Consider the following 26,537-nt stretch of genomic DNA (forward strand, 5'->3'; position numbering starts at 1 on the left):
TTCAACTTATCTGAATGTGATATCGCAGAGAGTGAAAAGAGGATGTTACTTCCGCCTCCGGGGGCTTATATAGCCTGGAGGCGGGTCACTCCGGTTTGAGTGACAGGCCCTTCCTACCTACGTTAGTACGGGAGCTGAAGTAGTTTCTCTGAATGATCGCCAGGGGGCGTCATTACCCGAGTGGGAGGTCATCCTGGAATATTGACAGTAAACGAGTAGATTGACGTTGTAACCTTGATGTGTGCTCCAGCATACGTCGGCGTCGCTGTCACATGTATGCAACGTGTTGCAAGCTGATCTGTAGCCATGTACATAAGAAAAAAATGAAAAAAAGAAGCATGGTACAAGTACAAGACACTTTGCTGTATCTATCATTTTATGTTCAAGTACCGGTACTTTCTTTGAATACATAGGTTTCATGAGCCGCACAATGTCATATCTTTATCGAGGCTGTTCCACAACGTTACTTCTACGAATGTTATGCATCTTTTTGTTTGGCATTTGTTCTGTTTTTTTTTTTTCTTTTTTTTTTTTACTTTTCAGTATTCGTGTACCTCTAAGATTACACTTTGTTTGTCTTTCCTGTATAGAGAGGCACAGGCCACGCTGTGCAGCCTGATCTCCCGCATTCAGGTTGGCTGATTATATCATTAACAACTTGGGGGCCAAACTCGTTCAGTAACGAGATACGGCCACTGGAGGTCGCTGTGCCAAAACTAAGTTGTCTCGTCTCTCAACGAGACAAAGGGTTAACTTGGTTACGTGCAGCTGCATCCGTCCTGTGTACCCTGTGAGAGACGCTGGTGCATATGTCATAACATGACGCGCACAGAAGCAAAATGGATCGTCTAGGCTGCATACACTTCCATTCTATGCTGAAACATAAAAAGGGCTTTATCTCTGAATAAGGTGCAAAGAACGCCAGGGAAGCAGAGATCTGATTGTTTTCACGGCGACACTTTACCACAATGGTCGGCCCCGGTTTGGATTTTAGTTTCGCAAGCGTTTGTAAACAAATGGATTATCTTCCTCAATCGTCAGTGGACACTCATGTGCACACGCACAAAGCTTCCGAGGCTCTTCAAAATAAAGCGTGAGTGAACGGCGGCAGCAGCAACAGCTAGAAATGTTAGAAACCTTGGCTTCCCATGTGTTAAGGTGGGGGGGGGGGGGGGGGAATCGCGGCACTCCCGTCTTTGAAATAGCTGTACACGTTGCTGTTTCTATGTGTCATCTTTTCGACACCCAAACCTAACCCTTACCCTAACCCTAACCTCCGTGAGTCGCTAACCCTCCCAATGCTCCGTTGTCGAAATGATGGTCGTTCGAAAGAGCGAGATTTCCCCGCGGAAATCTCCCCACATTATAAAATCGCATTATAACATTTCTACGGGAATCAATGACATGACATGCAATCCCGTGCCAAAACCCAGGCCCCCTGAAGAAGAGGAAGAAGAAGAAAATGAAGAAGAGGAAGAAGAAGAAGAGGCGAGGAGAAGAAAAGAGAGGAAACAAGATGGAGAGGTCATTTGTGGTGCTGTATAGGTAGCCAGCAGGTGCTTCTTGTGTTTACTCCATTTGCTCTACAAATCTAGACCCTCCAGTCAGTGTGTGTGTGTGTGTGTGTGTGTGTGTGTGTGTGTGTGTGTACGTCTGTGCGTGTGTGCGTGACTGTGTGTGCGTGTGTGCGTGTGCGCGTGTGCGTGTGTGTGTGTGTGTGTGTGTGTGTGTGTGTGTGTGTGTGTGTTACAGTAGCTCCCCATACCACCAGAGCTTGTTCTGGTCATTACTCTTCTAATGTAATAGAGACATCTGCTCCTTCTCCCTCTCTCCCTCTCCATTTAATCCCCATGTCTCTCACCCTCTCTCTATAGCTTTCCATCCGTTTATATTTCCCATTCCATCTCTCCGTCTCACTCTTGGCCTTTTGCCTTGGAGGAGCGAACAGAAAATAAGATGAGAGGTGCAGGTGAAATGTACGTGCGCACGTGTACATCTCACGTGTGTGTGTGTGTGTGTGTGTGTGTGTGTGTGTGTGTGTGTGTGTGTGTGTGTGTGTGTGTGTGTGTGTGTGTGTGTGTGTGTGTGTGTGTGTGTGTGTGTGTGATTTGCCAACATGGGTTTGAGCTGAGAGGAAACAGAAGGATTATAGTCTTTATGTTGGGTACTGTATTCAAGAGGAAAAGACAGGATGAAACAACCAACCTTTTATCATAACCATAACCATAACATGCTTACTGAACGCATAATGTATGCCTTTTCGTCACAGTAGCATTTGTTGCAAAATACGCAAAAAAAAAAGGTAATTTTATTTTCTACTAAAGGCTTTTGGGAGTACCCTGGAAAGTAATCACGTATTAGGAGGGCTGTATGAGTCACCAGAACCAAGGACGAGTGTTTTCCATGAATCTATCGTTGGTTAAAATGGAGTTTGAAGTTACAATGGTTATAGGAAGGGGGCGTGTCTGACAAAATGAATATCTGGGATAGCTTCGCTGTTGCTACATGTCATCTGTTCGACAACCGACTCTAAGCCTTACCCTAAACCTAACCTACGTGGGGTGAGTCGCTAACCCTCCCGACGCTCCTTTGTCGAACTGGCGGTCATTCGAAAGAGCGAGATTTCATATCTAAATACTGAATTCCAGCAACTTTAAAAACTGTCTGGGGTGTTCACAAAAGCCTGAGTAGACGATAAAATGACAAAGGATGTTTTTTTAAAGGACGACTGTGTTTTTTTACAACAACGGTTCATATTTTAGATTGTAATTAAAGTAAAGAAAAGGTGAGTGTTAAAAGGTTTTCATTTACTGCTTTCTCTCATTTTAGCCATTTTAGCCATTTGATTTCAGTGGGATGGGGCATGCATGCAAGTGACTAAATATGTATTTTTAGACATAATAAGCCACCAATTTCTTTATTACTATTTACAGTAACACTACTAGCCCCCATAAGTCACATCTGCCCATGAAAGATTGTGGTGCATCTTGGGAATGGGCTTATTGTGTCTAAAAATAACATTTAGCCACTTGTACACATGCCCCCACCCACTGAAATCAACATCATTAAAATCTCTAAAACGTTAGAAAGCAGTAAATGAAAACATTTTAACACTCATCTGTTGTTTTCTCTAATTACAATCTAAAATATTCAACCATGTTGTAAAAAAAACAAAGTTGTCCTTTAAGTGAAATATCCTTTTAACATTCAGCAGTTCAAAGCCAGACAGTGGTGAAGTGTAGAATATAAAGCTGTTCAGCGGTGGCTTACAGTGTTCCCTGTTGAACAGGGTAACACGCTGGGCTGAGCCGCAGCTCTCCTGCGGCGATTGCCGCGGTGTGTAAAAAATTAGTTTATGTGAGCGAGTTGATGTCGCTGCACTGAAATACCCCCCACTTTGGCACATATCGTTTTGACATTTCATGGGTGAACGTGTATTGCTGCAACCGATACCTGTATAGAACTACCTAGAAATCATCTCATTGAATGTGGCTGTTATCAACAGTGGTGGGGGAAAAAGTACTAGGACTTACAACTGAAGCATGACCAATCCTGTCTGATTGGACATTATTTTATTGTCCAAGATATCTGGCCTTTTACAACCCAGATAACTTGAGATGAACACAACAGGTTCACTATAATAGCATGGCATAAAAAACCTAGAACAATATGTAAGCAATTTACCCCGAGTGAGAGGACATTATGCTCTGATAATGTCCTGTGTTAGGGGGTGATCGGACGAGGCGAAGCCGAGTCCGATAACCCCCTAACACAGGACATTATCAGAGCATAATGTCCGACCCCGAGTGGTAAATAGCTTTTCTACCACTTTTTCCCATATACATGAAAGAAAACACATAGTTGTAACTTGCAAGGATCTTAAGTTACAATCATTATTGCCTATAAAACTTCCGCCATAACAACAAATAGTGCCACAAACAACATCTTCTACTCACCACCAGATGGCGCCAACTCCATGCTGAGACGCGACTGAGTATTTCCCGGTGAATCTGTGCGCAAAGGTGGGGGCCGATGGGCAAGGAGGGTTGCGAGCTTATGAGAAACAACTAAAATAATAATAATATAAACTTGGCGAAAACAGTTGCGTGCATTAGCGCAAATGGAAAACATTCAATTAACTTCTGAAAAGCCTACACGGCCTTTAAACAGCGTGCATACGGTGCATTAGCGCAAGATTAGATGAGGATAAAGGAAATCATTAAATGGAAAACATTAAATTAACTTCTGAAAAGGCTTCTTCTAAGCCTACACTATATAGCCTACTAAAAACGAGTGAATCTTGACACACGTGAATAATTGTGGTTCAGTGGTTGTAAACAATAACACAGACAATATAAAATCCTTAGTTGTGGGAAGAAAAGGATATCATCATCATCATCATGGCCCCAAATAACTTTTAAATATCTTGCAATTGGAGACGAGTCTCTTACTAAATCGGCAAGAGTGCCTCTCATTTTCAATACATAAAAGCTAAGCTATACTATAACCTCATCATCATCCGCAATAGTCAGTGGTGCACACTCCCAAGCCCCCACCTTTGCGCACAGATTCACCGGGAAATACTCGGTCGCTGCTGGGACAGATGTCTAGCTTACAGCTAAGCTAACGTCAGTTAAAAGCACCGTTCCGGCCGTAAATAGAGGCTGTTCGCTTCCAGAAAGGCATAGGTTCAGAGAAAAGGGGCTTTAAAGTTGGCGGATTGCATTGGATCCAAATAAATCGGCGACGATAGTACGCACGTTAGTAAACATAGGACGGCTGCGACCGTCATTTGTTGGTGGGGGGAAAGGTGTTCCGACCATGGGTTCCGACTCCCTCCTGAAGTCCCCGGATGCGTTCATCGCGTATTGATCTCGGAAATGTGCCTCATTTGCATGTACATCCGGGCATTTCACACATTCCGGCTATTGTGGCCTCATTTACTACTGTTTTAAGCCAATCACAATCCAGTATTTGAACACGTGACTAGAAAAAGTGGTAGAATGTGTTGCCTATAGCAACCACACTAATTAACGTTTTTTTTTTAATTATTATTATTTTTTTACTGGTACTCTGACAACAGGATAACGGAAGCCTGTTGGGAACAACAGGCATTGTTCCCAATGGGTAGCGGCCTATAGTGTTACTAACAAGCTATAACATAAAGAGACAGATAATCAGCTGTTAATGCTGAGATGCAAACCTTTTCTCCGCCCTTCTCATCTGTTTACATCTCTCTCTCTCTCTCTCTCTCTCTCTCTCTCTCTCTCTCTCTCTCTCTCTCTCTCTCTCCATGTTCATCGTTAACCATTCGTCTCCCAGGGCAATTTGCTCTCTGTCTCCATAAATCCTTCCATCCACCCAACACCTGTTCTCTCATTTCTTCAGCTCCCAATGGTTGTCTGTCTTTCTGCCACTCTCTCTCTCTCTCTCTCTCTCTCTCTCTCTCTCTCTCTCTCTCTCTCTGTCTCTCTCTCTCTCTCTCTCTCTCTCTCTCTCTCTCTCTCTCTCTCTCTCTCTCTCTCTCTCTCTCTCTTGTCGTTCCAACTACAGTACAGTAGCTCCCATAGGCTCAGTCGTCCCATCATTTCCATCTCTCAATCTTTGCCATCTCTCTCTCTCTCTCTCTCTCTCTCTCTCTCTCTCCCTCCCTCCAATCCTCTCCATCTCTCCCTCTCTCCCTCTCTCCAGGCCCAAATATCTCCATCTTTACCATCTCTCTCTCCATCTCTCACGCTGTGTTTGCCCACCTGCCCTGGTGGGCGACTGTTATTTACTCTCTCTCTCTCCGTTCATCCCTTTCTTTATTTCTTTCCGTTCAGACTCGCCACCCTCCTTCTGTCATCATTCCATTCCAGCCTATACCCTCCCTCCCACTTTCTCACTTTAATCAGATTTTCTCTCTGTCTCTTCATCCTCCGTTCCCATTACAGGCTGAGCCAATAAGACACGAGAGCAGGTGCACACTGTGAAATGAAACTCCCACCACAGCTCTCAGCCTCTGTCTGCCCGTCTATCTGTCTGTCTGTCTGTCTGTCTGTCTGTCTGTCTGTCTGCCCATCACTGTTGATTTGGACGGCAAACTTTGATTTAGTTTTGGTCATAGTCTTCGGAATAAAATTCAATTCAGTTTCATAGTCATGTCTTAGTCATCTAAAATGTTTTAGTGTTAGTCTAGACTAAATATTATGACGTTTTAGTCAACTAAATCTACAGTTGATTTTGGCAGGCCTTGACGGTGTCACAATGCCTGATTTTGGTTGCATGATCTACAAGTTCATATAACCCAGTGCGACATGTGAGCTTGTACATTTCAGAGCACAACCAAACATAAAATTACTTGTCTTTTTATATCTCATATCTCCACTAGTCCGTCTCTAACATTTTAGACTAATATTTTATTTGTTGACGAAATTGACAATATTTTTAGTTTTATTTCTCATCATAGCTTAGTTTTTATTTTGTTTTTATTAATTTATTCATCGTATTTTTCGTCAGTGAAAAAAGGTAGTGGACACACTTTTTTTTCGTCAAACATTTAGTCAACAAAATCAACACTGCTGCCCGTCGATCTGTCTGTCCATCCGTCCGTCCGTCTCTGTCTAACAAACACGTCATCAGCTTCCACAGTGACAGCAGAGGAGTGAGATATGGGGACAGGCTGTGGAAATGTAAGTGGGGTGGTCTTGAGGGCAGCAGATTATTAGCCGTGGCAGCATCAGAGGGGTGCACGGCAAACAGCTATTAGCCTTTCCATTGACTCCCAGTGGGACACAGTCCACTAATGGCCGGCCTTTCACAAACACTAAAACTAACCAGGGATTATGGACACAAGGTTTTAACATGCACGGGTGTGTGCGTGCGTGCGTGCGTGCGTGTGTGCGTGTGTGCGCTTGTGTGTGTGCGTGCGCACGCGCGCAATTTTAGATAATGGGGAAAGTGGTTTCAATGGCCGGTCCGAGAGGCCTAATGCTGAAATGAATGACTTCCGTCTATCCAGGGACTTTAAAACTGGGGTTCAAAGGTGACTAATGATGACCATTTAGCCGATACCCAACAACAATAATTTTGAGTTAAACGGTTGAAAACAAGACAACAAATATTTGGGGTCACTGGTGTGTGTCGACGCGTGTATTCATTCCACATGTGGCTGTTAGTGGAAATACATGTTTTGCTGCAGCACTATGAGCCGAACAGTTACAATTTACAAATTACTAAATATGAGGCATTTAGCAGCCGCTCTGATCTGAAAAGAAATCTGATGTGAAATCATAAGTATGAACATTATTTTAAAACATTATACGGTATCACATTATAAGTAGAGTGCAAAGAGAACAATGTGGTGCTTTCTTCGATGGATTGAATACATTCAATGAATTGAATACATTTCTGATTAATATAGTACATTGATGAATTGAATACCCCAATGGAAACGAGCCATAGTGCTTTCTTGGGTTTAATCCTTTCAGCATCCTTTTGTATAGAACTGCACTTTCTGTGTGGCAAACTGTTAATACAGTCAGTCAATCAATCAATCAATCAATCAATCAATCAATCAATCAATCAATCAATCAATCAATCAGCTGCTGCCTGCCAAGTGCATGACTGCTGCCTCATAGACATGACTCTCAGGGAAATAAGGAACCTTCATAAAATTGTGAACTGAATCAATTATTGTAGCTTTGCATCAAACAAACATCATACGTTTGGATGACTTCAGAATTACTACTAACTTACTTCATTGACATTCTTCCATTCTAAATATTACACGTTAAAAGAGAGTCAGATATTGGTCAGAAAGAACAATCTAAATTAGCACTCTTAATACAAACACATCTCACACATTCATGTAGATAGCACTGTGAGGAAGTCCGGAGCAGGCATGTGCATGCATACGTAGACATCAAAGTGGGCTTGAGCCCCTGGACTTTTATCCATCAGTAAAAAAGTGCCCTCTCCAAACCATGAATGCAGTTTTTACCATGGTGGAAGAATGCAAATGCCCTCTTTCCATGCCATACCTGAAGGCAGCATTCAAGAGAATTGCCTTGTCCAAACTCTCCCAAACTTGAATGCAGCATCTTATGTTGAAAGAATTGCCCTCTCTTTGTAAAAATCCATGCCGACCTCCAAGCTGGAGGTCGTCTATTTTCAATATTTTCACCAAAAGGCCCTTATAGAAATTTCAGCCCTGCCTCTCTAACATTCTCTGCACGTCCCTGGTCAGGAGTGCCCGACAATTACAGTATGTCAAAATGGTTCAGCACATGCATGGGGATAGTGTGACAGTAGTGAGGAGTGTGGTAGGAAATGACAAATGGTTTCGAGGTGGGGGTGGGCCTACACCGGGGATGAGCTCGGAGCCCCTTCTTTTTTTGCCTTGGTAATGGACAGGTTGACAGATGAAGTCAGGCAGGAGAAGACTGACATTGTGATACGTAGTGTGAGACGAGAGGGAACAGGTTGAAGAGAGTCTGGGAGGGTGGAGGCATGCACTATAAAGAGGAATGAAGGTCAACAGGAGTAAGACAGAATGTGGGTGTCTGAATGGAAGAGACAGAGGATAGTGGAACAGGGAGGAGGCAAGGAGCAGAGGTGGCAAAGGTGACAGAGTTTAAACACTCCTATCCAAAGTAATGGAGGGTGTGGAAGAGAGGTGAAGAAGAGTGTGCAGGCAGGGTGGATCGGATGGCGGAAAGCGAGTGAGCTGACAGAAGGGTAGCAGCATTCTTTCATTTCTCGACTTAAAGGAGTAGTTCACCCCCAAAATGACTTTTTTTCTATTGATTACTCATGCCATGGAGACTAGAGTTCAATAATATTTTTTGGTTTTTGTCACAAAAAAACCAAAAAATAAAAATTTGATTCGAGTAAATTTTCCCCCATTGATTCCGGATACCCGTTTCGAAACGGGTCACCATCCGGAATCAATGGGGGAAAATTTATTGTTATCACATTTTTGTCTTAGGAATGTGACAAAAACCCAAAAATATTATTAAACTCTACTCTCCATGGCATGAGTAATCAATAGAAAAAAAGTCATGTTGGGGGTGAACTACTCCTTTAAGGTGTTTTTTCACTACCCGATAGTCGGGGCATTTAACAACCCTCGGGGGAATGCGTCTAGATCGAGGGCGAATCTCGGGCATAAATGTTGTCTAGTGTGAGGGTTCAAAGATCCAATTTTAACCGGCTTAACCCTGCCGAGTTGCTCGCAGGACGCTCGCAAGGGACAGGGACTGTTGTTGCTGACAGCCCACTCTCTCGGGTGGGCTCGGGTGGCAACGGGGCACTGTCTTTGGGCTAAAATTGGAACGATAGAGAATATTAGAGAACCACGATGAGAACCATGTAGAGTCAATCGTAATCATCTCTGTATCGTTTCAATTTTTGCTCAACGTTACCTCATCATTCTACGTCATATTATGTCTAGAATATAGTCTCCCAAAAAGTACCGCCCCCTTCTTGAGTGGGCCCAATAGGAAATGAGCCCCCTGTGACATAAAATTAACCTGACTGCGCCAGATGGTGGCAGTAGTGCGTACCGCCCTACTTTACCATCTGAGATCTCTCGGGGAGAGTTGATAACACTCGTAAAGTCCCGGGCCGGACCAATCAGCGGCAGCTATGGGCGGGCTCTGAGCGGCTCTGAGCCAATAGAGTCTGATTGCAGACCACGTGGAAACCCAGGAGGCGGATTCTGGGTGTAACGTCATGCAGACAAGCCAATATGAGTGGTTGGAGTTGGCACTCCCAGACTGTGATAGAGAGACGGCCCCATCCAATCACCTGCTAAAGAATTTGAAAAAATGGCCCGCACCTTACATCGGGTCTGCTGGAGCAATCCCAGATGATGGTAAGCAGAGCGGTATGGAGCCAGGCATACGCACTACTGCTATCATCTGGCGCAGTCAGGTCAACATAGAATGGGTCCGAATTTCAAATGTGAATCTCTATATGAATGATCGATAATTTAGTGGCACCAGTAAACCACCCCCACTGCTATGCCCTATAGGCAAAACTGAATCCATTCTTTGTGGAATGTATTTGTACATGCTCCTACCCTCTTTTTAAGTAGGCTATAGGACTACTTATCTTTGCAAAGGGTTTATAAAATAGTATAGTAGACATGTAAGACCCAGAATGCAAACCTCACAATTGACAAGACAAAGTATGTAATGAATACAGGAAACAACAAAATCTGTGGTTGCAACCTTTATTGAATACAATTGGTCATATTTTATGACTTTGTACAGTGACTTGAAACGGAGATCTTATTCAGCATCTTTTCCCTGTAACATAGGACAAAAAAGTAGATATTATTCAACATGAATCTTTAATTAACCCATTTAGGCCTAGAATTATTTAATGCTTTAACTATGGAATAATAGCAGATATGAGCTGTGAGCTTGTATATCTGCAATTTCTTAATAGTTAAAGCATAAAATAATGGTTAAAGTGGTTCAAATCTAAAGTGACACAGATTTGCGTCATAAGAGATAATGAGATAATGAAGATAATGAACCTTCAGTTCATATTGCACATGTATTACCTTGGCGTCGCGACTCTTGGTTCTCATCTTGTTGACCTGGGACTCAGCGATGTCGGCGCGCTCTTCCGCCTCCTCCAGTTCATGCTGAATCTTTCTGCACTTGCTCAGGTGGGTGTTAGCTGATTCCTCCTGTAACATGATAGAGATGGTTCAAAACCTCGCTATTTGAAAAGAGCATCTTGCAATTATAGTCCAAAGGAAGACAATTTAAGGAAATTATAGTGTGCGGTTGTGGCTAATACAGTGGCCCATGCAACATGTCCTTGAGTGCCTTGGGACCACGTGAATTAGCCTTGACAGTTTCTCATTGGAATGATACAGTCATGGCTGTGTTCTTCTTCAGTACCCAGAGCCAAAACAGGAAACAAAATGTAATGCTTTATTTTGGAAATGTTTTACAATGATGCCTGAAACACACTGCCTGCGTCTGCAGCATGTGTGCATTGTGGAGCAGCATTTCTCCTTTAAACACCTGTGTTACAGTAACAGGTCATGGCTTCCATGAAGCCCATGTGTGCAGTGCAGTGCAGTTCCACTGTGTGCACGTCATACTGCAGAAGCGCGGCAAGCTCGAGATTCCATGAACCGCTTGTGGCAAGATGGACACTGATGCTCTGCTGTTGGTCATACTGACATTACATAACTGATTCCTAGTATTCCTTTAGTTAAACTATGACAACAACACACACACAAAGATATACAGTATATCTTACCGCTTCCTCCGCCTGCCTCTTGTAGCCCTTGACCTTCATCTGCAGTTTGTCCACCAGATCCTGAAGCCTGGCGAGATTCTTCTTGTCCTCTTCAGTCTGTAGTGAGAGTGAATTCATAACGTTAGTTGTATGTTCATTCAATCTACTTATTTTGTCAGAGGCATGATGATGGTCATTAAAGTGAACATGGTTTACAGCATACCTGGTATGTCAGCTCCTTCACTCTCCTCTCGTACTTGCGCACACCTTTAATGGCGTCCGTTCCGCCCCTCTGTGCATTCTCAACCTCTGCCTCCAGCTCACGCACCTTCACAGTTGAAATATACATTATATGAGGTTATTTATTTGTTTTTCATTGTCCATGACAGTGGTTTCAACCCTTTTCATATCAAGGCCCATTAATCATTCTGCGTTTGAGCCACGGACCACCATTTGATGAGATGTTTCCTCTCAGACCCAAGACTAGAATATGTTGTTATGGTTGGGTAAGATTTTGTCCACAATTCCATGCTGTTGGTATCATAGGAGAGATAACAATGATGATCAAAATAACAAGTCTTCTGCATTCTCTAGTTAAGTAATGCAGGCGTTTAACAATAATTTAACTCTTGAGAGCATCACATGAAACCAAATGGACCATTTGGTTTCATGTGATGCTCTCATTTTCCACTCTCGAGAGTTAAAGATCTATAAAGGGTCCATTTGGTTAGAAACTCTCCATCATTTAGCTGGGGACCACCTAGAACCCCCTCAAGGACCACTGCGTGAGACCAGTGTATAACCAGTGTTGAAGTAAACTACAGTTTACACCTTACCCTAGTCTCCAGTTTCTGGAGCTGCTTCTTGCCTCCCTTCATGGCCAGGTTCTCAGCCTCGTCCAGACGGTGCTGCAGGTCTTTGACAGAGACCTCCAGGTTCTTCTTCATCCTCTCCAGGTGAGCACTGGTGTCCTGTTCTTTCTTCAGCTCCTCAGCCATCATAGCAGCCTGGAGGAGAGTCATTGTTGTGTAAGATAAAATATACTTTGTTGTCCCGCAAGGAAAAACAAAAAATGTCTTGGTCTCTTGCTTCACACAACAACACACTTGCAAAGAAAAATCACAATATATATAAACATGATACCTAGATAATACTTAAATTCACCTGTTGACTGTGAGATAATGGCTCATTAGAATTATGAAAGGTAATAAACCGATACTAGTGTCATATGACAAGAAAAAATTGGGTGGATACCTTTTTGTACCTGTTCAGTCTGCACTGCAGCATTCTGAACCATCTGCCGGAAGCCAGCAAATCAGAATGCTGGGTTCAGAATGTTCTTTGTCTCCTTGAGCACATTTTTGATATAAGGACTGAAAATGGTGATGTTCCTTTTTACCTTATGACTTTCCTTGCTGTTTGAATAAGACATGCAAGTTTAGGATTTAGGGCCCTATTTCCGCCCATACCCCTTATCCCTAAACATCTTAGCCTTTTTTTTTTTTACTATTAAAAGGTATTTTAAAATATTTTCCGGTCATCCCAACTCACATCAGTGATGGCTTTCTTGGCCTTCTCCTCAGCATTCCTGGCTTCTTGAACGCTGTCGTCCACTTCACCTTGGACCTGGAGCAGGTCTGCTTCCAGTTTCTTCTTGGTGTTCAAAAGGCTTGAGTTCTAAAAAACAAAGATTCGGTTCAGCAATGCAAGTGTGCATTACTTGTATGTTATAATGTTGGGAGGTTTTTTCCAATTTACTTACCTGGGAGTGCAACAGTCCAGCGCGTTCACTGGCGTCCACCAGTTCTTGTTCGGCCATTTTGCGGCCTCTCTCCGTCTGTTCCAGAGCCGCTCTCAGCTCCTCGATCTCAGCGAGCATGAGGCCGTTCCTGCGCTCCACCATGGCACCTTGCTCCTTCACGTCTTCCTGTCCTCTGAGAGCATCGTCAAGGTGCAGTTGGGCATCCTAAAACAAATCACATTCGAGGTGGTCAGGTCATGTTAACAGAAACATCTGAATGTGTTCAGATGTTCAGAGTGTTCATATGTCGTTTGAATATGTCTCTAACTACTACGGTTTGCACCTTGAGCTGTCCCTGGACGTTCCTCAGCTGCTTCTGGGCCTCGGCAGCCTGGCGGTTGGCGTGGCTCAGCTGAACCTCCATCTCGTTCAGGTCTCCCTCCATCTTCTTCTTGACCCTCAAGGCGTCGTTCCTGCTCCTGACCTCAGAGTCCAGAGTGCTCTGCATGGAGTCGGTCACCCTCTGGCTGTTCCTCTTGATCTGCTCCATCTCCTCATCCTTCTCCGCCAGCTTCCTGTCCACCTCGCCCTTGATCTGGTTGAGCTCCAGCTGCACACGAAGAATCTTGGACTCCTCGTGCTCCAGAGTACCCTACAATGTAACACAGGATCAGAAGTGTTGTAGGACCTTTTCAATGTAACATCCATCATTATACTGTTACATGAGTTGAATATGAAAAGGTTTTGAAAGAAATCTAAAATATAGACAATTGCGTTGTTCTTCTAGGACCTAAAAGTTGTACCTCAGCTTCCTCTAGGGCTGTCTGGATCTCCGTCTTCTCTGTCTCCACCTGTTTCTTAGATTTCTCCAGCTCATGGATGTTCTTTCCGGTCTCACCGATCTGTTCAGTCAGGTCTGAGATCTCCTCTGTAGTTGTTTGAAAATAATGAATGAGGAACTTTCCAATCAGCAACTATTTTGTATTTGCACTTGAATTAAGTTTTTTTACTTTTATTAAAAGAATGATGTAGAGAAAACTTACGTTGCAGGTTCTTGTTCTCACGCTTCATGGTCTCCAGTTGGTCCAGAGACTCCTCATAGGAGTTCTTCATCTTAAAGAGCTCAGTGCTGAGAGTACGAGCCTCTTTCTGAGCTGCCTCCAGCTCTGCGTTGCCCTCCTCGTGTTTCTGCTTCCATTCTGCCAGGACCTGTGCAGCATTTGTAATGAAATGTGTCATTTTCCCCACTTTAAGGGCCTGCCCAGCATTTGTTATGACATGTCATTTACCCAACTTTAAGGAGGCAATAATTACTTGGGTTTTAAACTAATGAATGTCAAAGCACCTTATCGAAGTTCCTCTGTTTCTTGTCGAGGTTGGCAGCCATACCATTGGCCCTCTCTACATCAATCATGAGGTCTTCCACTTCACCCTGGAGTCTCTGCTTTGTCTTCTCCAGAGAGGCGCACTTGGAATTCACAGCCTCGATTTGCTCCTCTGCCTCCTGAAGGCGCTGGGCCAACTTCTTCCTGTTGATCAGTTTTGAATGGAATCAAACTTAATGAGCAATTATGTTGTATAGTGAGTGCCAGTACCTGATGGTGTGAGAAAAAAACACCACTTACTTGGCCTCCTCCAGCTCCTCAGTGCGTTGGACAGCATCAGTCTCATACTTGGCCCTCCACTGAGACACCTCAGCGTTGGCCTTGGACATTCCACGCTGCAGCTCTGCCTTGGCTTCCTGTTCTTCCTCAAACTGCTCCCTCAGAAGGTCACAGTCGTGGCGAGCTGATTGCACAGCATGGGCAAGTGCGTTCTTTGCCTGTCCAAAAGAAAAACAAAATAATGTCAGTTGCTGAATAAAATGACAAAAAGATGGAATTAGCCCTATGGGTAAAAAATAAATAAATGACTGTTCCTTACCTTAACCTCCTCTTCAATGAGTCTCTTCAACTCCTCAATCTGCTGGGTGAAGGCCTGCTTGCCTCTGGTGAGCTGAGAGACGAGTGCTTCCTTCTCCTCCAGTTGACGACCAAACTCACCTAGTTGAATATTAGTTTCAAACGTGAATAATATTTCTTCCATACATATTCCTTAAATTCCTGGGATAACTGCTCATCAAAGTATTATCTCTAATTATGGAATTTGTTCATGTACCAGTGACAAACCATGTAGGCTAGTAGACTTTACAAAGAACATTTACCATTTTCCGTAAGCAGTCTTGCTCTCTGAGCTCCGATATCATTTATCTGGCGAACATTCTCATCACTCTTGGCCTTGATTTCGCTGAGTTGATCCTCGAGGGTGCGGCACATCTTCTCAAGATTTCCCTGTTGATTAACATTGGACATATTCAATCACTGAAGTGACCTACAATGTATTCCCTTGTTTCTTTCCGATTGGTTACTTGTGTTTTGTCGAGAATTACAAACAAGCATTCTATTCTACCTTTGCCTTAGCGACAGCCTCCATGTTGCTGGACAGGTCATCGATCTCCATCTTGAATTCACTCTTCTCCTTCTCAAGTTTCTGCTTGACCCTCTGGAGGTTGTCGATCTGTTCGCCCAGCTCTGCCACGCTGTCCGCCTGCTTCTTGCGGAGAGCGGAAGCGGTGGCCTCGTGCTGCAGCGTGGACTCTTCCAGGTCGCGACGCAGCTTCTGGAACTCAGCCTCGCGCTTCTTGTTCATCTCGATCTGAGCGGCGGTGGCTCCACCGGCCTCCTCCAGCCTCTCGCTGATCTCCTCCAGTTCCCTGGAGAGGTCGGCTCTCTGCTTCTCCACCTTGGCACGAGCGGCCCGCTCCGCCTCAATCTCCTCCTCCAGTTCTTCAATACGAGCCTTTATGAATGAATGGATGTTAAAATCGAAATGTACTCTTACTTATCATCAATGATTTTAAATGAGATGAAAAAAAGCACCTGGAGTTCTTTGATCTTCTTCTGCAGCTGGGCGCCCATAGACTGTTCATCCTCAATCTTACTCAGAAGCTGGCCGACTTCAAAGTCCTTCCTGTAGACAAAATCATATTTTAATGCTAGTTCCTCTCCATGGCATTTCATATTGTTGTTAATATTAATAATTATGTATATTGTTGGTCCACTTTACTTCTTTATCTTCTCTTCAGACTGCTGCTTGTCATTCTCCAGATCCATGAGGTTCTCCTGGGCCAGTTTGAGATCACCTTCAAGCTTCCTCTTGGTTCTCTCCAGGTCCATGCGGAGCTTCTTCTCTTGTTCCAGAGAACCCTCCAGCTACACAACAATATATTTGTCTTATTATTATTGAGTACAACAATAAACTTATACCGTATAAAGTTTCAAAACATCCACTTGACTTGATGAACCTACATCGTCAACTTGCTGCTCCAGCTTGGTCTTGGCCTTGGTCAGAGTGTTGACTTTGTCTTCCTCTGACTGCAGGTCATCCAGGGTCTGCTGATGGGCCTCTTGGAGTGCCTTCTTCTCCTTGGTCAGCTTAGCAAGACCTTCATCTTGGGAGGCCATCTCCTCAGTCAGGTTCTTAACCTAAATAATAATAAATAACAATAATAATAAATATTAATACATCTTCCTCAGAGGCCATCTCCTCGGTCAGGTTCTTCACCTAAATAACATGAAGGACTAACTAGACACCATGACAATATCAACGGGAATATCTCAGGAATCTTGGGTTGCGTACCTTGTTTTCAGTGGCGTGTTTCTCTTTCTCCACTTTGGCCAAGGTGAGCTCCAGGTCATCGATGTCCTTCTTGAGCTCAGAGCATTCATCCTCCAGTTTCCTCTTCTTGGCGGTCAGCTCAGCGTTCATTTCCTCCTCGTCCTCCAGTCTCTCCGACGTCTCTTTGAGCTTTGCCTCCAACTGGATCTTACTTTTAATAAGACCCTCGCATCTCTCCTCGGCATCGTTCAGAGCCTCATCTCCCTGGTTGACAATGAAAAAGATAAGTCAGGGAACATGTCAGCGTTTGTTCTGGGTTCATTCTAGTGCAATGATGCCAGCAACCATTTGACCACCAGGCATTCTCTGCCAAAGTCTACATCTACATTCTACATAAAATATTTAAGAAAGGAAAATCTCCTGTACAAGTGTATCTACTTACTGATGCAGCTGACAGTGCAAGGCCATTCTTCTCCTGTGTCAGAGCCACCAGCTTCTCCTCTAGGTTCTTCTTGGAGGCCAGGGCAGCGGCCAGGTCAGTCGTCATCTTCTCATAATTCTCCTTCATCGCTGACAGCTCCTTCTCAGTCTCAGCGCTCTGCAGGAGAGGCTTGATCTTGTAGTAGACCTTCATCCATGGCCAGTGTTTCACAGCCACAAACGAGCGGAGGTTGAACTGGATGGTGAAAACGGCATCTCTGTGGAAAACACATTCAGTGGATCATGATCGAGGGTTTCCATGGCGTAATACGAACAGCAATGACAAAGTTCTTACAATTTGTGCTCGATATTGAATTGATCTTTTTAAAGTACCTGATGGCCATCATCTTGACAAACTGCTTCCTCATGAGGTAACCTCGTGCGAGAGCCTGAGTCATGCCGACCAGAGCAGACAGCTTCTCATCTCGCATCTCCTCAAGGACACCCAGCAGACCAGCTTTGAAGAACACCTAAAAACAATGTTACAAACACTGTAACTAAACAACCTGAAGAACACCTGAACACAATGTTAAGAACACTGTAACTAAACAAACGTCTACTTTCAGTCCTCTCTGGATAATGTTAAAGCAGATTGGGAGTGTGTTTACCTTGGTGTGTCCAAACTTGTACTCTTCAACGGGAACGTCAATGGACCCAAGCAGCTTCTCTGAGGCTTTCTTGTTGTCCATGAACGCACCTTCTGGACATGCGCTGGCATTCAGTACTTTGTACCTGTTTTGTAAAAGTTCACGGTCATTTTGCGCTGACGTTCAGTTTGTAAAAGTGAGTCATTTTGCATTTGGAATTAAAAGCTGCTGGGAAAAAAAGGAATTGATACCTCTGCTTGAAGTCAGCGTATGGGATTCTGCTGGGGAAGCCCTTTCTGCAGATCCTGATGCCCTCCAGCACACCGTTACACCTCAGCTGGTGGATGACCAGGAAGTTCTCCATCAGGCCTGTAAAGATGTTGCTTCATTAGATAAGAACAAATACACTCTTTTGTCACGGTTATTTTCCTCCAGAGTATGGAATCGATAGATCGGGTTCACAGATTAATCTGTCCGGGGTACGTGTTTACTAACCGCATCCACATTGCATTAAGACGCACAATGTGGGAACGCTGTCAACCCAACTCAAAAAGTTGCGGTGTGGGCGGTATTTACATATGTGTGTGTGTGTGTGTGTGTGTGTGTGTACCTGGAGTCTTGGTCTCGTTGGGAATCAAGCAACGCACAAAGTGAGGATGCGTGCGATGCAAGTTGGTCATCAGCAACCCTAAGTTCGCCTGGGACATAAAAGAGACAAGTAGGCTCATGATTAGTAAAAAAGTAAAAAGTCATACAATATTGTACTTTTCCCTCCACTTAATGGTAAATGGTGCATTTATATAGCGCCTTTATCCAAGGTGCTTTACAGAGATTGTGCATTACATTCATCCATTCACACACAAATTCCAATTCAAATCTTCATGGGGTGAGTAATCAATAGGAAAGAAACGTCCTTTTGGGGTTGAACTATCCCTTTAAACTTCCATTCATCCATTCAAAGATCTATAAGCTCACAGAAATTGTTTTATTCCAACATGAAAAGACGTGCTTATTATTTGCATGGTTATAACTTTGATAATAATAATGCTGCATTCTTACATGAAGATAATGTTAATGATAATAGTAATAATGCTTAATTCTTACAGGAACATAATGTTGATAATAATGAATAAATAAAGATTCTTACCCTGAAAGCACTAGACACAGTCTGCATGGAACCACCCTTCTTCTTGCCTCCTTTCTTTGTCGTATCTGTTTATATGTGTTAGAATCATGAGTTATCATTAGTTGTACACAACCAGGGACGTGCAGAGAATTAATTACATTTCTGTAAGGGCCTTGTGGCGAAAATATTTAAAATAGCAGACCTCCAAGCTCACAACGCGTTGCAGCGTGACACATTGTGAGCTTGGAGGTCGGCTATTTTCAGTGCTTGATACCACACTAAACTAAGCATAATCAAGTGAATATAGGAGATGTGGCGTAACGGCATGGGTTTCTTCGAGAGGGCAATTCTTTCAACATAAGACGCTGTATTCGAGTTCAGGAGAGTTTGGACAAGGCAATTCTCTTGAATGCTGCCTTCAGGTATGGCATGGAATGGGGGAGAGGGGGCATGTCTTTCACCATAGTGAAAACTGCATTCATGGTCTGGAGAGGGCACCTTTTTACAGACAGGTAAAAGGATAGGGGCTTAAGCCCCCTTTTATATCTATGTGTGCACGTGCCTTTTACACAATGAAAGTGCCCCCTCTTGTCAGATTCTGAGTGTTCATGGCATCCATATAACAATACCTTCAGGCTCGGGTGGGGGATAGAACACGGCCAGCAGCTTCACTGAAGACTTCTGGTACAGCTGCAACACAGAGTCATTGAGTGGATCCTTGTTCTTCTCCAGCCAGCCTGTGATTAGAGAGTGTAAAGAAATACTGTATCAAGTACGTTATTTACAGGTCCGTTTTACCAATTATAGAGGGTTTAAGTGCTACCGGATAATGCAGCTTGTCAAATAAAAGGTGAATTGATCCCAGTGCATGACAGAGGACGATTTCACGTTAAATGAAATCTCCACGATACGATTATCGCGAGTGTTTTTTTTTTTATCACGATAAACGGTGGTGATTATTGTCCCGTCCCTACCTGTGATGCTGTAGTCCACAGTTCCAGCGTAGTGGACCAGGGAGAAGTGGGCCTCGCCCTTGCCCTTCCCGGGTTTCGGCTTCTCAAAGGCCTTGTTTTTCCCAAGATGCTGGTCAAGCAACTTCTCGGAGAAGGTTTTGTCAGAAGCCTTGGGGAACATGCACTGCTCCTCAAGGATGGAGAATATGCCTAGGGGCTTTGGAAAGGAGACAAAAGAGACAAATAAATCACAAAGAACATAGTATTAACATCATATCCACCATATAATGAGCACAATGCAGACAGCCAAGTCCAAGATAATACTGTACATACAAATATAATAATAATTGTATACCTTCTCAATGAGCTCAATGCAGACAGCCAAGTCCATGCCGAAGTCAACAAGATCCCAGGGAATTCCCTCCTTCATGTACTCCTCTTGCTCCAGAACAAACATGGTGTGGTTGAAGAACTGTTGCAGTTTCTCATTGGTGAAGTTGATGCACAGCTGCTCCAGGGTGTTGAACTGTGAGTGGGAAAAAATCATTAGCTTGCAGTCTGTTGTAATTATGACAAAAATAATTAGTCTCCCATTTAAAACAAGCCCATGCTTACATCAAAGATTTCAAAACCAGCGATGTCCAGCACTCCAATGTAGTAGTTTCTCTGCTGCTTGGTGTCCAGCTGCTCGTTGATCCTGATGACCATCCACAAGAACTCCTTCTCATAGATGGACTTGGCCAAGGCACTGACTGAGTTCATGACCTAAGGAAACAGGAACGATTTAGGACACTCTTCATCCAGAACAATTAACATAAGCAAGGAAAACACAAGTTATACATCAAATGCATAGCAATAGTAATCTAGGATCATAGGTCAACCAAGAACATCAGTCTAAACAATATAATCTCAAAACATCGATAATCTCTACATGTGTGAAACTATACACACTACAGAATGCCAGGACATATGAACCTGGCATATGCCTACATAACAAAGCTATCTAAATTAGCCTTTGCATAAGCTTGCAAGGTCTTAAAGGCTATAGGGCAAGTGCTACACGCTTCAGGTGGATTCTGAAGAGGCGAGTCTTCAGGAAGTTCAGGTTACATTTGAAGATTGTGAGTGAGTTTTCAGTTCTAACTGCAATGGGGAGTTCGTTCCACAGTTTGGGAGCCGGAAGGGAGAGGAGTCTGTCCATTAGGGAAGATTCTGACAACTTCCCTGTTTTAGCTGAGCTGAGTGAGCGGGAGGAGTTCTCTTTTACTGGTATAACAATACTGTTAAAATAATGTCCAAGGTGCAAGGAACTGCACATGTTTCTGCAGAGTGATATGTTTTGTATGCTCTTCAAGTATTAAATAAATAAATAAATGCAATTTTGAATAATGTTGGAGGATAATTTTAATTACAGGGGATGATTTAAGACACAACTCAAGATATTAGAGTTACTGTGGTATGCAGTGTTGGGAATATAAAGTGTGTATGAAATCAGAACGTGTAAATCATGTAAATTACTCACCTGTGGCACAGTCTGTCCCTTAGTGACATACTCGTTTCCCACTTTCACTCTGGGGTAGCAGTATGCTTTAAGCATCTCTGCTGAGTTCAGACCCATCAGGTAGGCAATCTTGTCAGCCTCTGAAATGTTCATACAATTTGCAATTTACAATTTAGGCATTTAGAAGACACTCTTAATCCAGAGAGCGACTTACAGTAAGGAAGATAAAGGTTCTGCATGTTCAAGAAATAAAGGTGCAGCTCACCCTCTGTGATAATGATTGATAAATAATAACACTACTAATAATAATCAGCTCACCCTCAGTGCCGTCAGGTTCGGCCTGTTCCTCGCGCTGCTTCTGCTTGAACCTCATGACTCCATGATGCATCACTGCACCGGTGAACTTGTAGATCGACTGCCTCTCGTCGGGGCTGAAGCCCAGGATCTCAATAGCTTCCTGATGTCAATGAGCAGAGATGCAGTTCGAAAGATTGAGATTAAGAAAAACATTGAAGACCCTTGCATTAAATTAACAACACTGACTGCATCGAGTGCATTAGAAAGATGAAATGATAATGTTGTTTTCACTGACGTCAGTAGCGTCCAGCTCTGCCTTGTCGTCAATGCTGGCCACAGTGATCACACCCATGCTGATCAGAGGGAAGTCGTAGGGGTTGTTGGTGATAAGACACATCTCTGAAAAGGGATGAAAACAGGGCGACATTGTGTTTTTATTCACTCATTTATGTTCTCGCTGCATCGTCAGTGATTGATTTAAAACGTCACCCATATTCTGAGAACTTTAGACAAAAATAGCAGATCTACAAGCTCTCAACGCCTCACAGCGCGAGGCGTTGAGAGCTTGTAGATTGAGAGCTCGTAGATCCCTGCTGTCAGCTAAGGTGTCCTTGGACTGAAACGTTGAAGACCCCTGCTCTAAGGAGCACCTTTCCTGGTTAATTTAGGTTCCACTTACCAATGATATCAGGTTTGTGGCCGGTCATCATCTGGAAGAAGATGTGGTAACCTCTCTCTGCACTAAGCTGGTAGGTCACTCTGGACTTCTCCAGCAGATCTATATGGGTTGTACATAACTCATCATCAATCATCATCATAGTAATAATAATAACAATAATTTACACAACTCAAAATGTAAAACTGAAGGCATATATCATTTATCACGTGTGAACTTCATACTTACATGTCTCAATATCAGCACTGGACAGTTTACCCGTTGAGCCGAAATGGATTCTGATGAATTTACCCTGTTTGATATAATAGCACAAATTGTTGCATCCCTCTACATTGAGAAATTATTGCAGGTTTTCTCTTAAAATGTAATTAGTTTACACTTACAAAGCGAGAGGAGTTGTCATTCCTAATGGTCTTGGCATTACCATAGGCCTCCAGCAAGGGATTGGCTGCAATAATCTGATCCTCCAGTGACCCCTAGAATGTTTTAGACATAGCACATTTAAAATATGGTCAGAATTTTTTTAAACTGAATTGCTGTATTGCATATAAATGCTTTATGTTCAAAATCATGTATTTGTTAAAGTAAAAAAAAACATGACATATACAGTAGCTTACCTTGATTTTACTGCTATCGGCTGCCGATTTTTCTCCACTAGCTGTCGCTGCTGTTGCAAAGTACTGGATGACACGCTTGGTGTTCACAGTCTTTCCAGCACCGGATTCTCCACTGGTTATAAAAGCATACATTCAGAGAAATGCAGTTAGTCAATTTGTATACAGAAACTCCCGGATGATTTGTTTATTTCTGGAACACAGTTCTTATATGATGCGATCTAAGATTCGCATATAAGGATATCAATAGAAAAAATTACAACGGGAACCCAGTTAATAGCGCCATCTAGCTGAATGACGTCAGGACTTCTGAGCTCTATTGTTATTTTAATTTTAATTTTTAATTTTTTATGCCTAGTAGACAGGAAACTTACGTGATCAAGACAGACTGGTTCTCTTTATCTGTAAAATGTGAAGCAAACTTTTAGTCATGGATACATACTAATATATTAGCCTATTATTATTATTGCAGCACAATACCATTATAGTTGTGTAATGTTTTACATCAGTGGTTCCCAAACTTTTTAGCTCAAGACCCAAAAGAGAAATTAGACCTTTGCACAGGACCCAAACTAGTGAAAACAGCAGATCTACAAGCTCTCAACGCATCACAATGCAACAAGTTGAGAGCGTGTAGATCTGTATTTATTTATGCTATTATTTAGGATGGGGAAATCATTCGTTTTTAATTCATGAAAACGGCAGATGTTTTTTTTTTGGGGGGGGGGGGGGGGGGGGGGACATTTCTAAATCCACTGAAAACAAATAAAAATAGGGTTAGGGTTAGGGTTAGGTTTTGTTTGGGAAACATTGTCCTGACTATAGTACGTACCCATCAACATGAACTGATAGGCGTTGTCAGAGACAGAGAAGATGTGAGGTGGGGCTTCAATACGCTTCTTGCCCCTGTAGGCACTCACAACGTCCTGGTCGTACACTGGGAGCCACTTGTAGGGGTTCACAGTGGCACAGAACAGGCCAGAGTAGGTCTGAAAGTATCGGAGAGGGAGAACATGAACATCATTTAGGCCTGAACGCAAATCTGTGTCAAAGGGAATCAACATCTTATCCTGTGTTTCTTAAACCAAACTAACCACTTTAACCATTATTTTATGCTTTAACTATTACAAATGTTTGTAGATCTACTATTTTTGAAAAACCGTGAACAATGTATGCAAGTCTTTGAATATTGTTGACCCGATTCTAAAAATGTCTTCTAAATCCTTCTTCTAAATCAGTGTTCTCAAACTTTTCCATGTCAAGGACGCCCAAAAGAACATGTATTTGTTATTTTCTTTGCTATGGACAGGTGCAACACTGTACTGCTCTCAGCATGTAGGGAAACTTACGTAGATCATCCATGCTGCATAACGCTCTTTGAGGTTATACAGGACGGTGGCTTCAGTGAGGTGGGTCATCATGGCCATGTCCTCAATCTTGTCATACTTGGGAGGGTTCATAGGGGTGACATCTTTCTCAGGCACAGTTCTTTCCTAAAAGACAAAAAAATAAATAAAGAAAAACAACTTAAGCATGTAGTATGAATACAGCGGTGCCACTATTTCAGGTATTTTCAACCCTTTTCATATTAATTATTCAGCATTTGAGCCACGGACCCCCATGATGACATTTAGACCTATATTTTTGTCCATGCCTTACATCACTAAACGTTTTTGCCTTTTTATTACTATTTTGAAAAACGTAGCCGATCTACATCGACACGTTGTAAGCTTGTAGATCATATCTATTTGATATACTAAAAAAATGTTTTTCAAGAGAGTAAAAAAATGCAAAAAAGTGTAGGGATAAGGGGAGGGAAATAGAGCCCTTAGCCTCTCAGACCCACTTTAGCCAGTTGCCTTGTGACCTAGAGTGTCTGCCCTGAGACTGGGAGGTCGGGGTTCGATCCCCCGTCGGGTCATACCAAAGACTAAAAAAGGGACCCAAGCAGGGAGGCACCTGTTTGGCACTCAGCATCAAGGGTTGGATTGGGGGGTTAGATCACCACTACTGATTTCCCAAGCGGCTTACTGCTCAAAGAGAGGAGTCAAATGCAGAGAACCAATCTCGCACACAATTAGTAGGAATCTTAATCTCTGCTGGGGTTGGATACTATTTTGAATTCCATGCTGTATTGATGTGATATTTGGAGAGATAACAAGCAAACGTTGATCAAAATAACAATTCTACATTCAATAATTGCGACGACTTTTTGCCAATTAAATAATGAGAGCGCAAAATGAAACCGAATCCATTCAGTTTCATGTTACGCTCCATATGGTTACCAACCCTCCACTATTTAGTTGGGGACCACCTGGAACCCCCTCAAGGACCACTGGTTGAAAACTATTTTGAAACACCTCTACCTACCTCCCCGGTAGGCTTTCCATCGTTGTCCAGGATTTCCACGGTGACTTTGGCACCATCCTTAGACTTGATCTTAGCCTTGAGGTACAGCTCTTTCTTGTCGGCCACGTAGGCTGCAGACTTGGCATCGAAAGGCTTGCTCTGAGACTCCATCCTCTCCTTCTCCGGCTTACGGAGGTAGATGGCGGCCTTGCCGTACTGCTTCATCTCTTCGTCCGTACTCATGGTGGCGGCTTTCTGTAGACGGACAAATAGAATGGCTTTATAAATAATAATCTATTTGTAGATAAAATAATATCTAAATAGCTTTCCATAGATGGACAAATTGATGGCGTTGATGCCTTTGCTGACTTGAGATCTGAGCAGATCATAGTAGGACTGCAAGTATGTAGGACTATTCTTATGGTTATAGCTTAATGCTTGTCAAATTATGAACACTCACTTTTTACTACCGACAGCAGTGAAATCTTGTCTGTGAAACCCTGTGTGGGGAGGAAAAACACATCAATTTGTGGACATTAACATGAGTTGAATCTTTGGATACAATTTATAATCATGAATTACATTGGATTATATGAATCCTTTATTCTTGCCACACAACACTTTGTAAGAGAGATGTTTTTAAATGTCTCATTAGTTCCACATCTGAAAAGAGAATCATTTAAATCAGGGGTCTTCAACAGGGGGTCCGGGACCCCTAGGGGGTCCTCAGAGTTACTACTGAGGGTCCTCCAAATCTTTGTGTGATAAGAACTTTTTCTACACTACTACGTGAACCCTATGGTATCCTATTACGTGTGGAACATTAGCCAAGAATAACCAATCTACAAGAATAGCCGATCTACAAGCTCACAACACCTCGCAGCTGCTATTCTTGGCAAACAGGTGTGGTGTGAGGGAAACAAGAGCAGTCAGACTAAGTATTGTTGGTTCAAGTGGTTAAATGTCTAAAAATACACATTAGACCAACAACCTACACTGATGATAGTGCTGTCAAACAGTACTCTGTCTAAGAAATCTATGAGCATTTGTAATAACCAACACAATTTTATACAATATGTAGTGGGGGTCGCTGCTTTATCATTTTCTCAGCTAAAACTGAAAACGTTGAAGACCCCTGATTTAAATGTTATCTGTTTGTTTGTTTCTTTAGCTTATTCTTAATTTCATTTCACCACGTTATTTTTTGTAATTCCAGACATGTTTCTTTCTTTTTCCAGTACTAAAGCAGTGCTAGATATCACTGGCAGTGTGGATCAGCTGTTACACTTCAATCCCATTAATTAATGTTACA

General features: G+C 42.9%; 1 protein-coding gene across 1 annotated transcript; it reads right to left on the reverse strand.

The window, feature by feature from the left end:
* Window positions 1–5,911: 5,911 nt before the first annotated feature.
* Window positions 5,912–25,468, reverse strand: LOC308290192 (myosin heavy chain, fast skeletal muscle-like; the record flags this gene model as incomplete). The annotated part of the gene is made up of 41 exons (XM_080731967.1): window positions 5,912–5,934; window positions 8,429–8,495; window positions 10,553–10,681; window positions 11,266–11,361; window positions 11,468–11,572; window positions 12,081–12,251; window positions 12,796–12,921; window positions 13,007–13,210; window positions 13,329–13,637; window positions 13,789–13,913; window positions 14,029–14,194; window positions 14,331–14,514; window positions 14,611–14,807; window positions 14,909–15,027; window positions 15,189–15,315; window positions 15,434–15,823; window positions 15,904–15,994; window positions 16,091–16,236; window positions 16,333–16,509; window positions 16,664–16,906; window positions 17,085–17,340; window positions 17,456–17,592; window positions 17,731–17,854; window positions 17,961–18,078; window positions 18,320–18,407; window positions 18,857–18,921; window positions 19,465–19,572; window positions 19,810–20,005; window positions 20,144–20,314; window positions 20,404–20,553; window positions 21,311–21,429; window positions 21,608–21,746; window positions 21,882–21,985; window positions 22,266–22,364; window positions 22,491–22,554; window positions 22,646–22,738; window positions 22,880–22,991; window positions 23,251–23,278; window positions 23,709–23,865; window positions 24,226–24,369; window positions 25,247–25,468. 41 exons carry the CDS (start codon window positions 25,466–25,468, stop codon window positions 5,912–5,914), a joined length of 5,889 nt encoding a protein of 1,962 aa, XP_080588093.1.
* Window positions 25,469–26,537: the final 1,069 nt, after the last annotated feature.

The sequence above is a fragment of the Nannobrachium achirus genome, assembly GCF_963921795.1.
Source record: "Nannobrachium achirus genome assembly, chromosome: 8".
NCBI lineage: Eukaryota > Metazoa > Chordata > Actinopteri > Myctophiformes > Myctophidae > Nannobrachium > Nannobrachium achirus.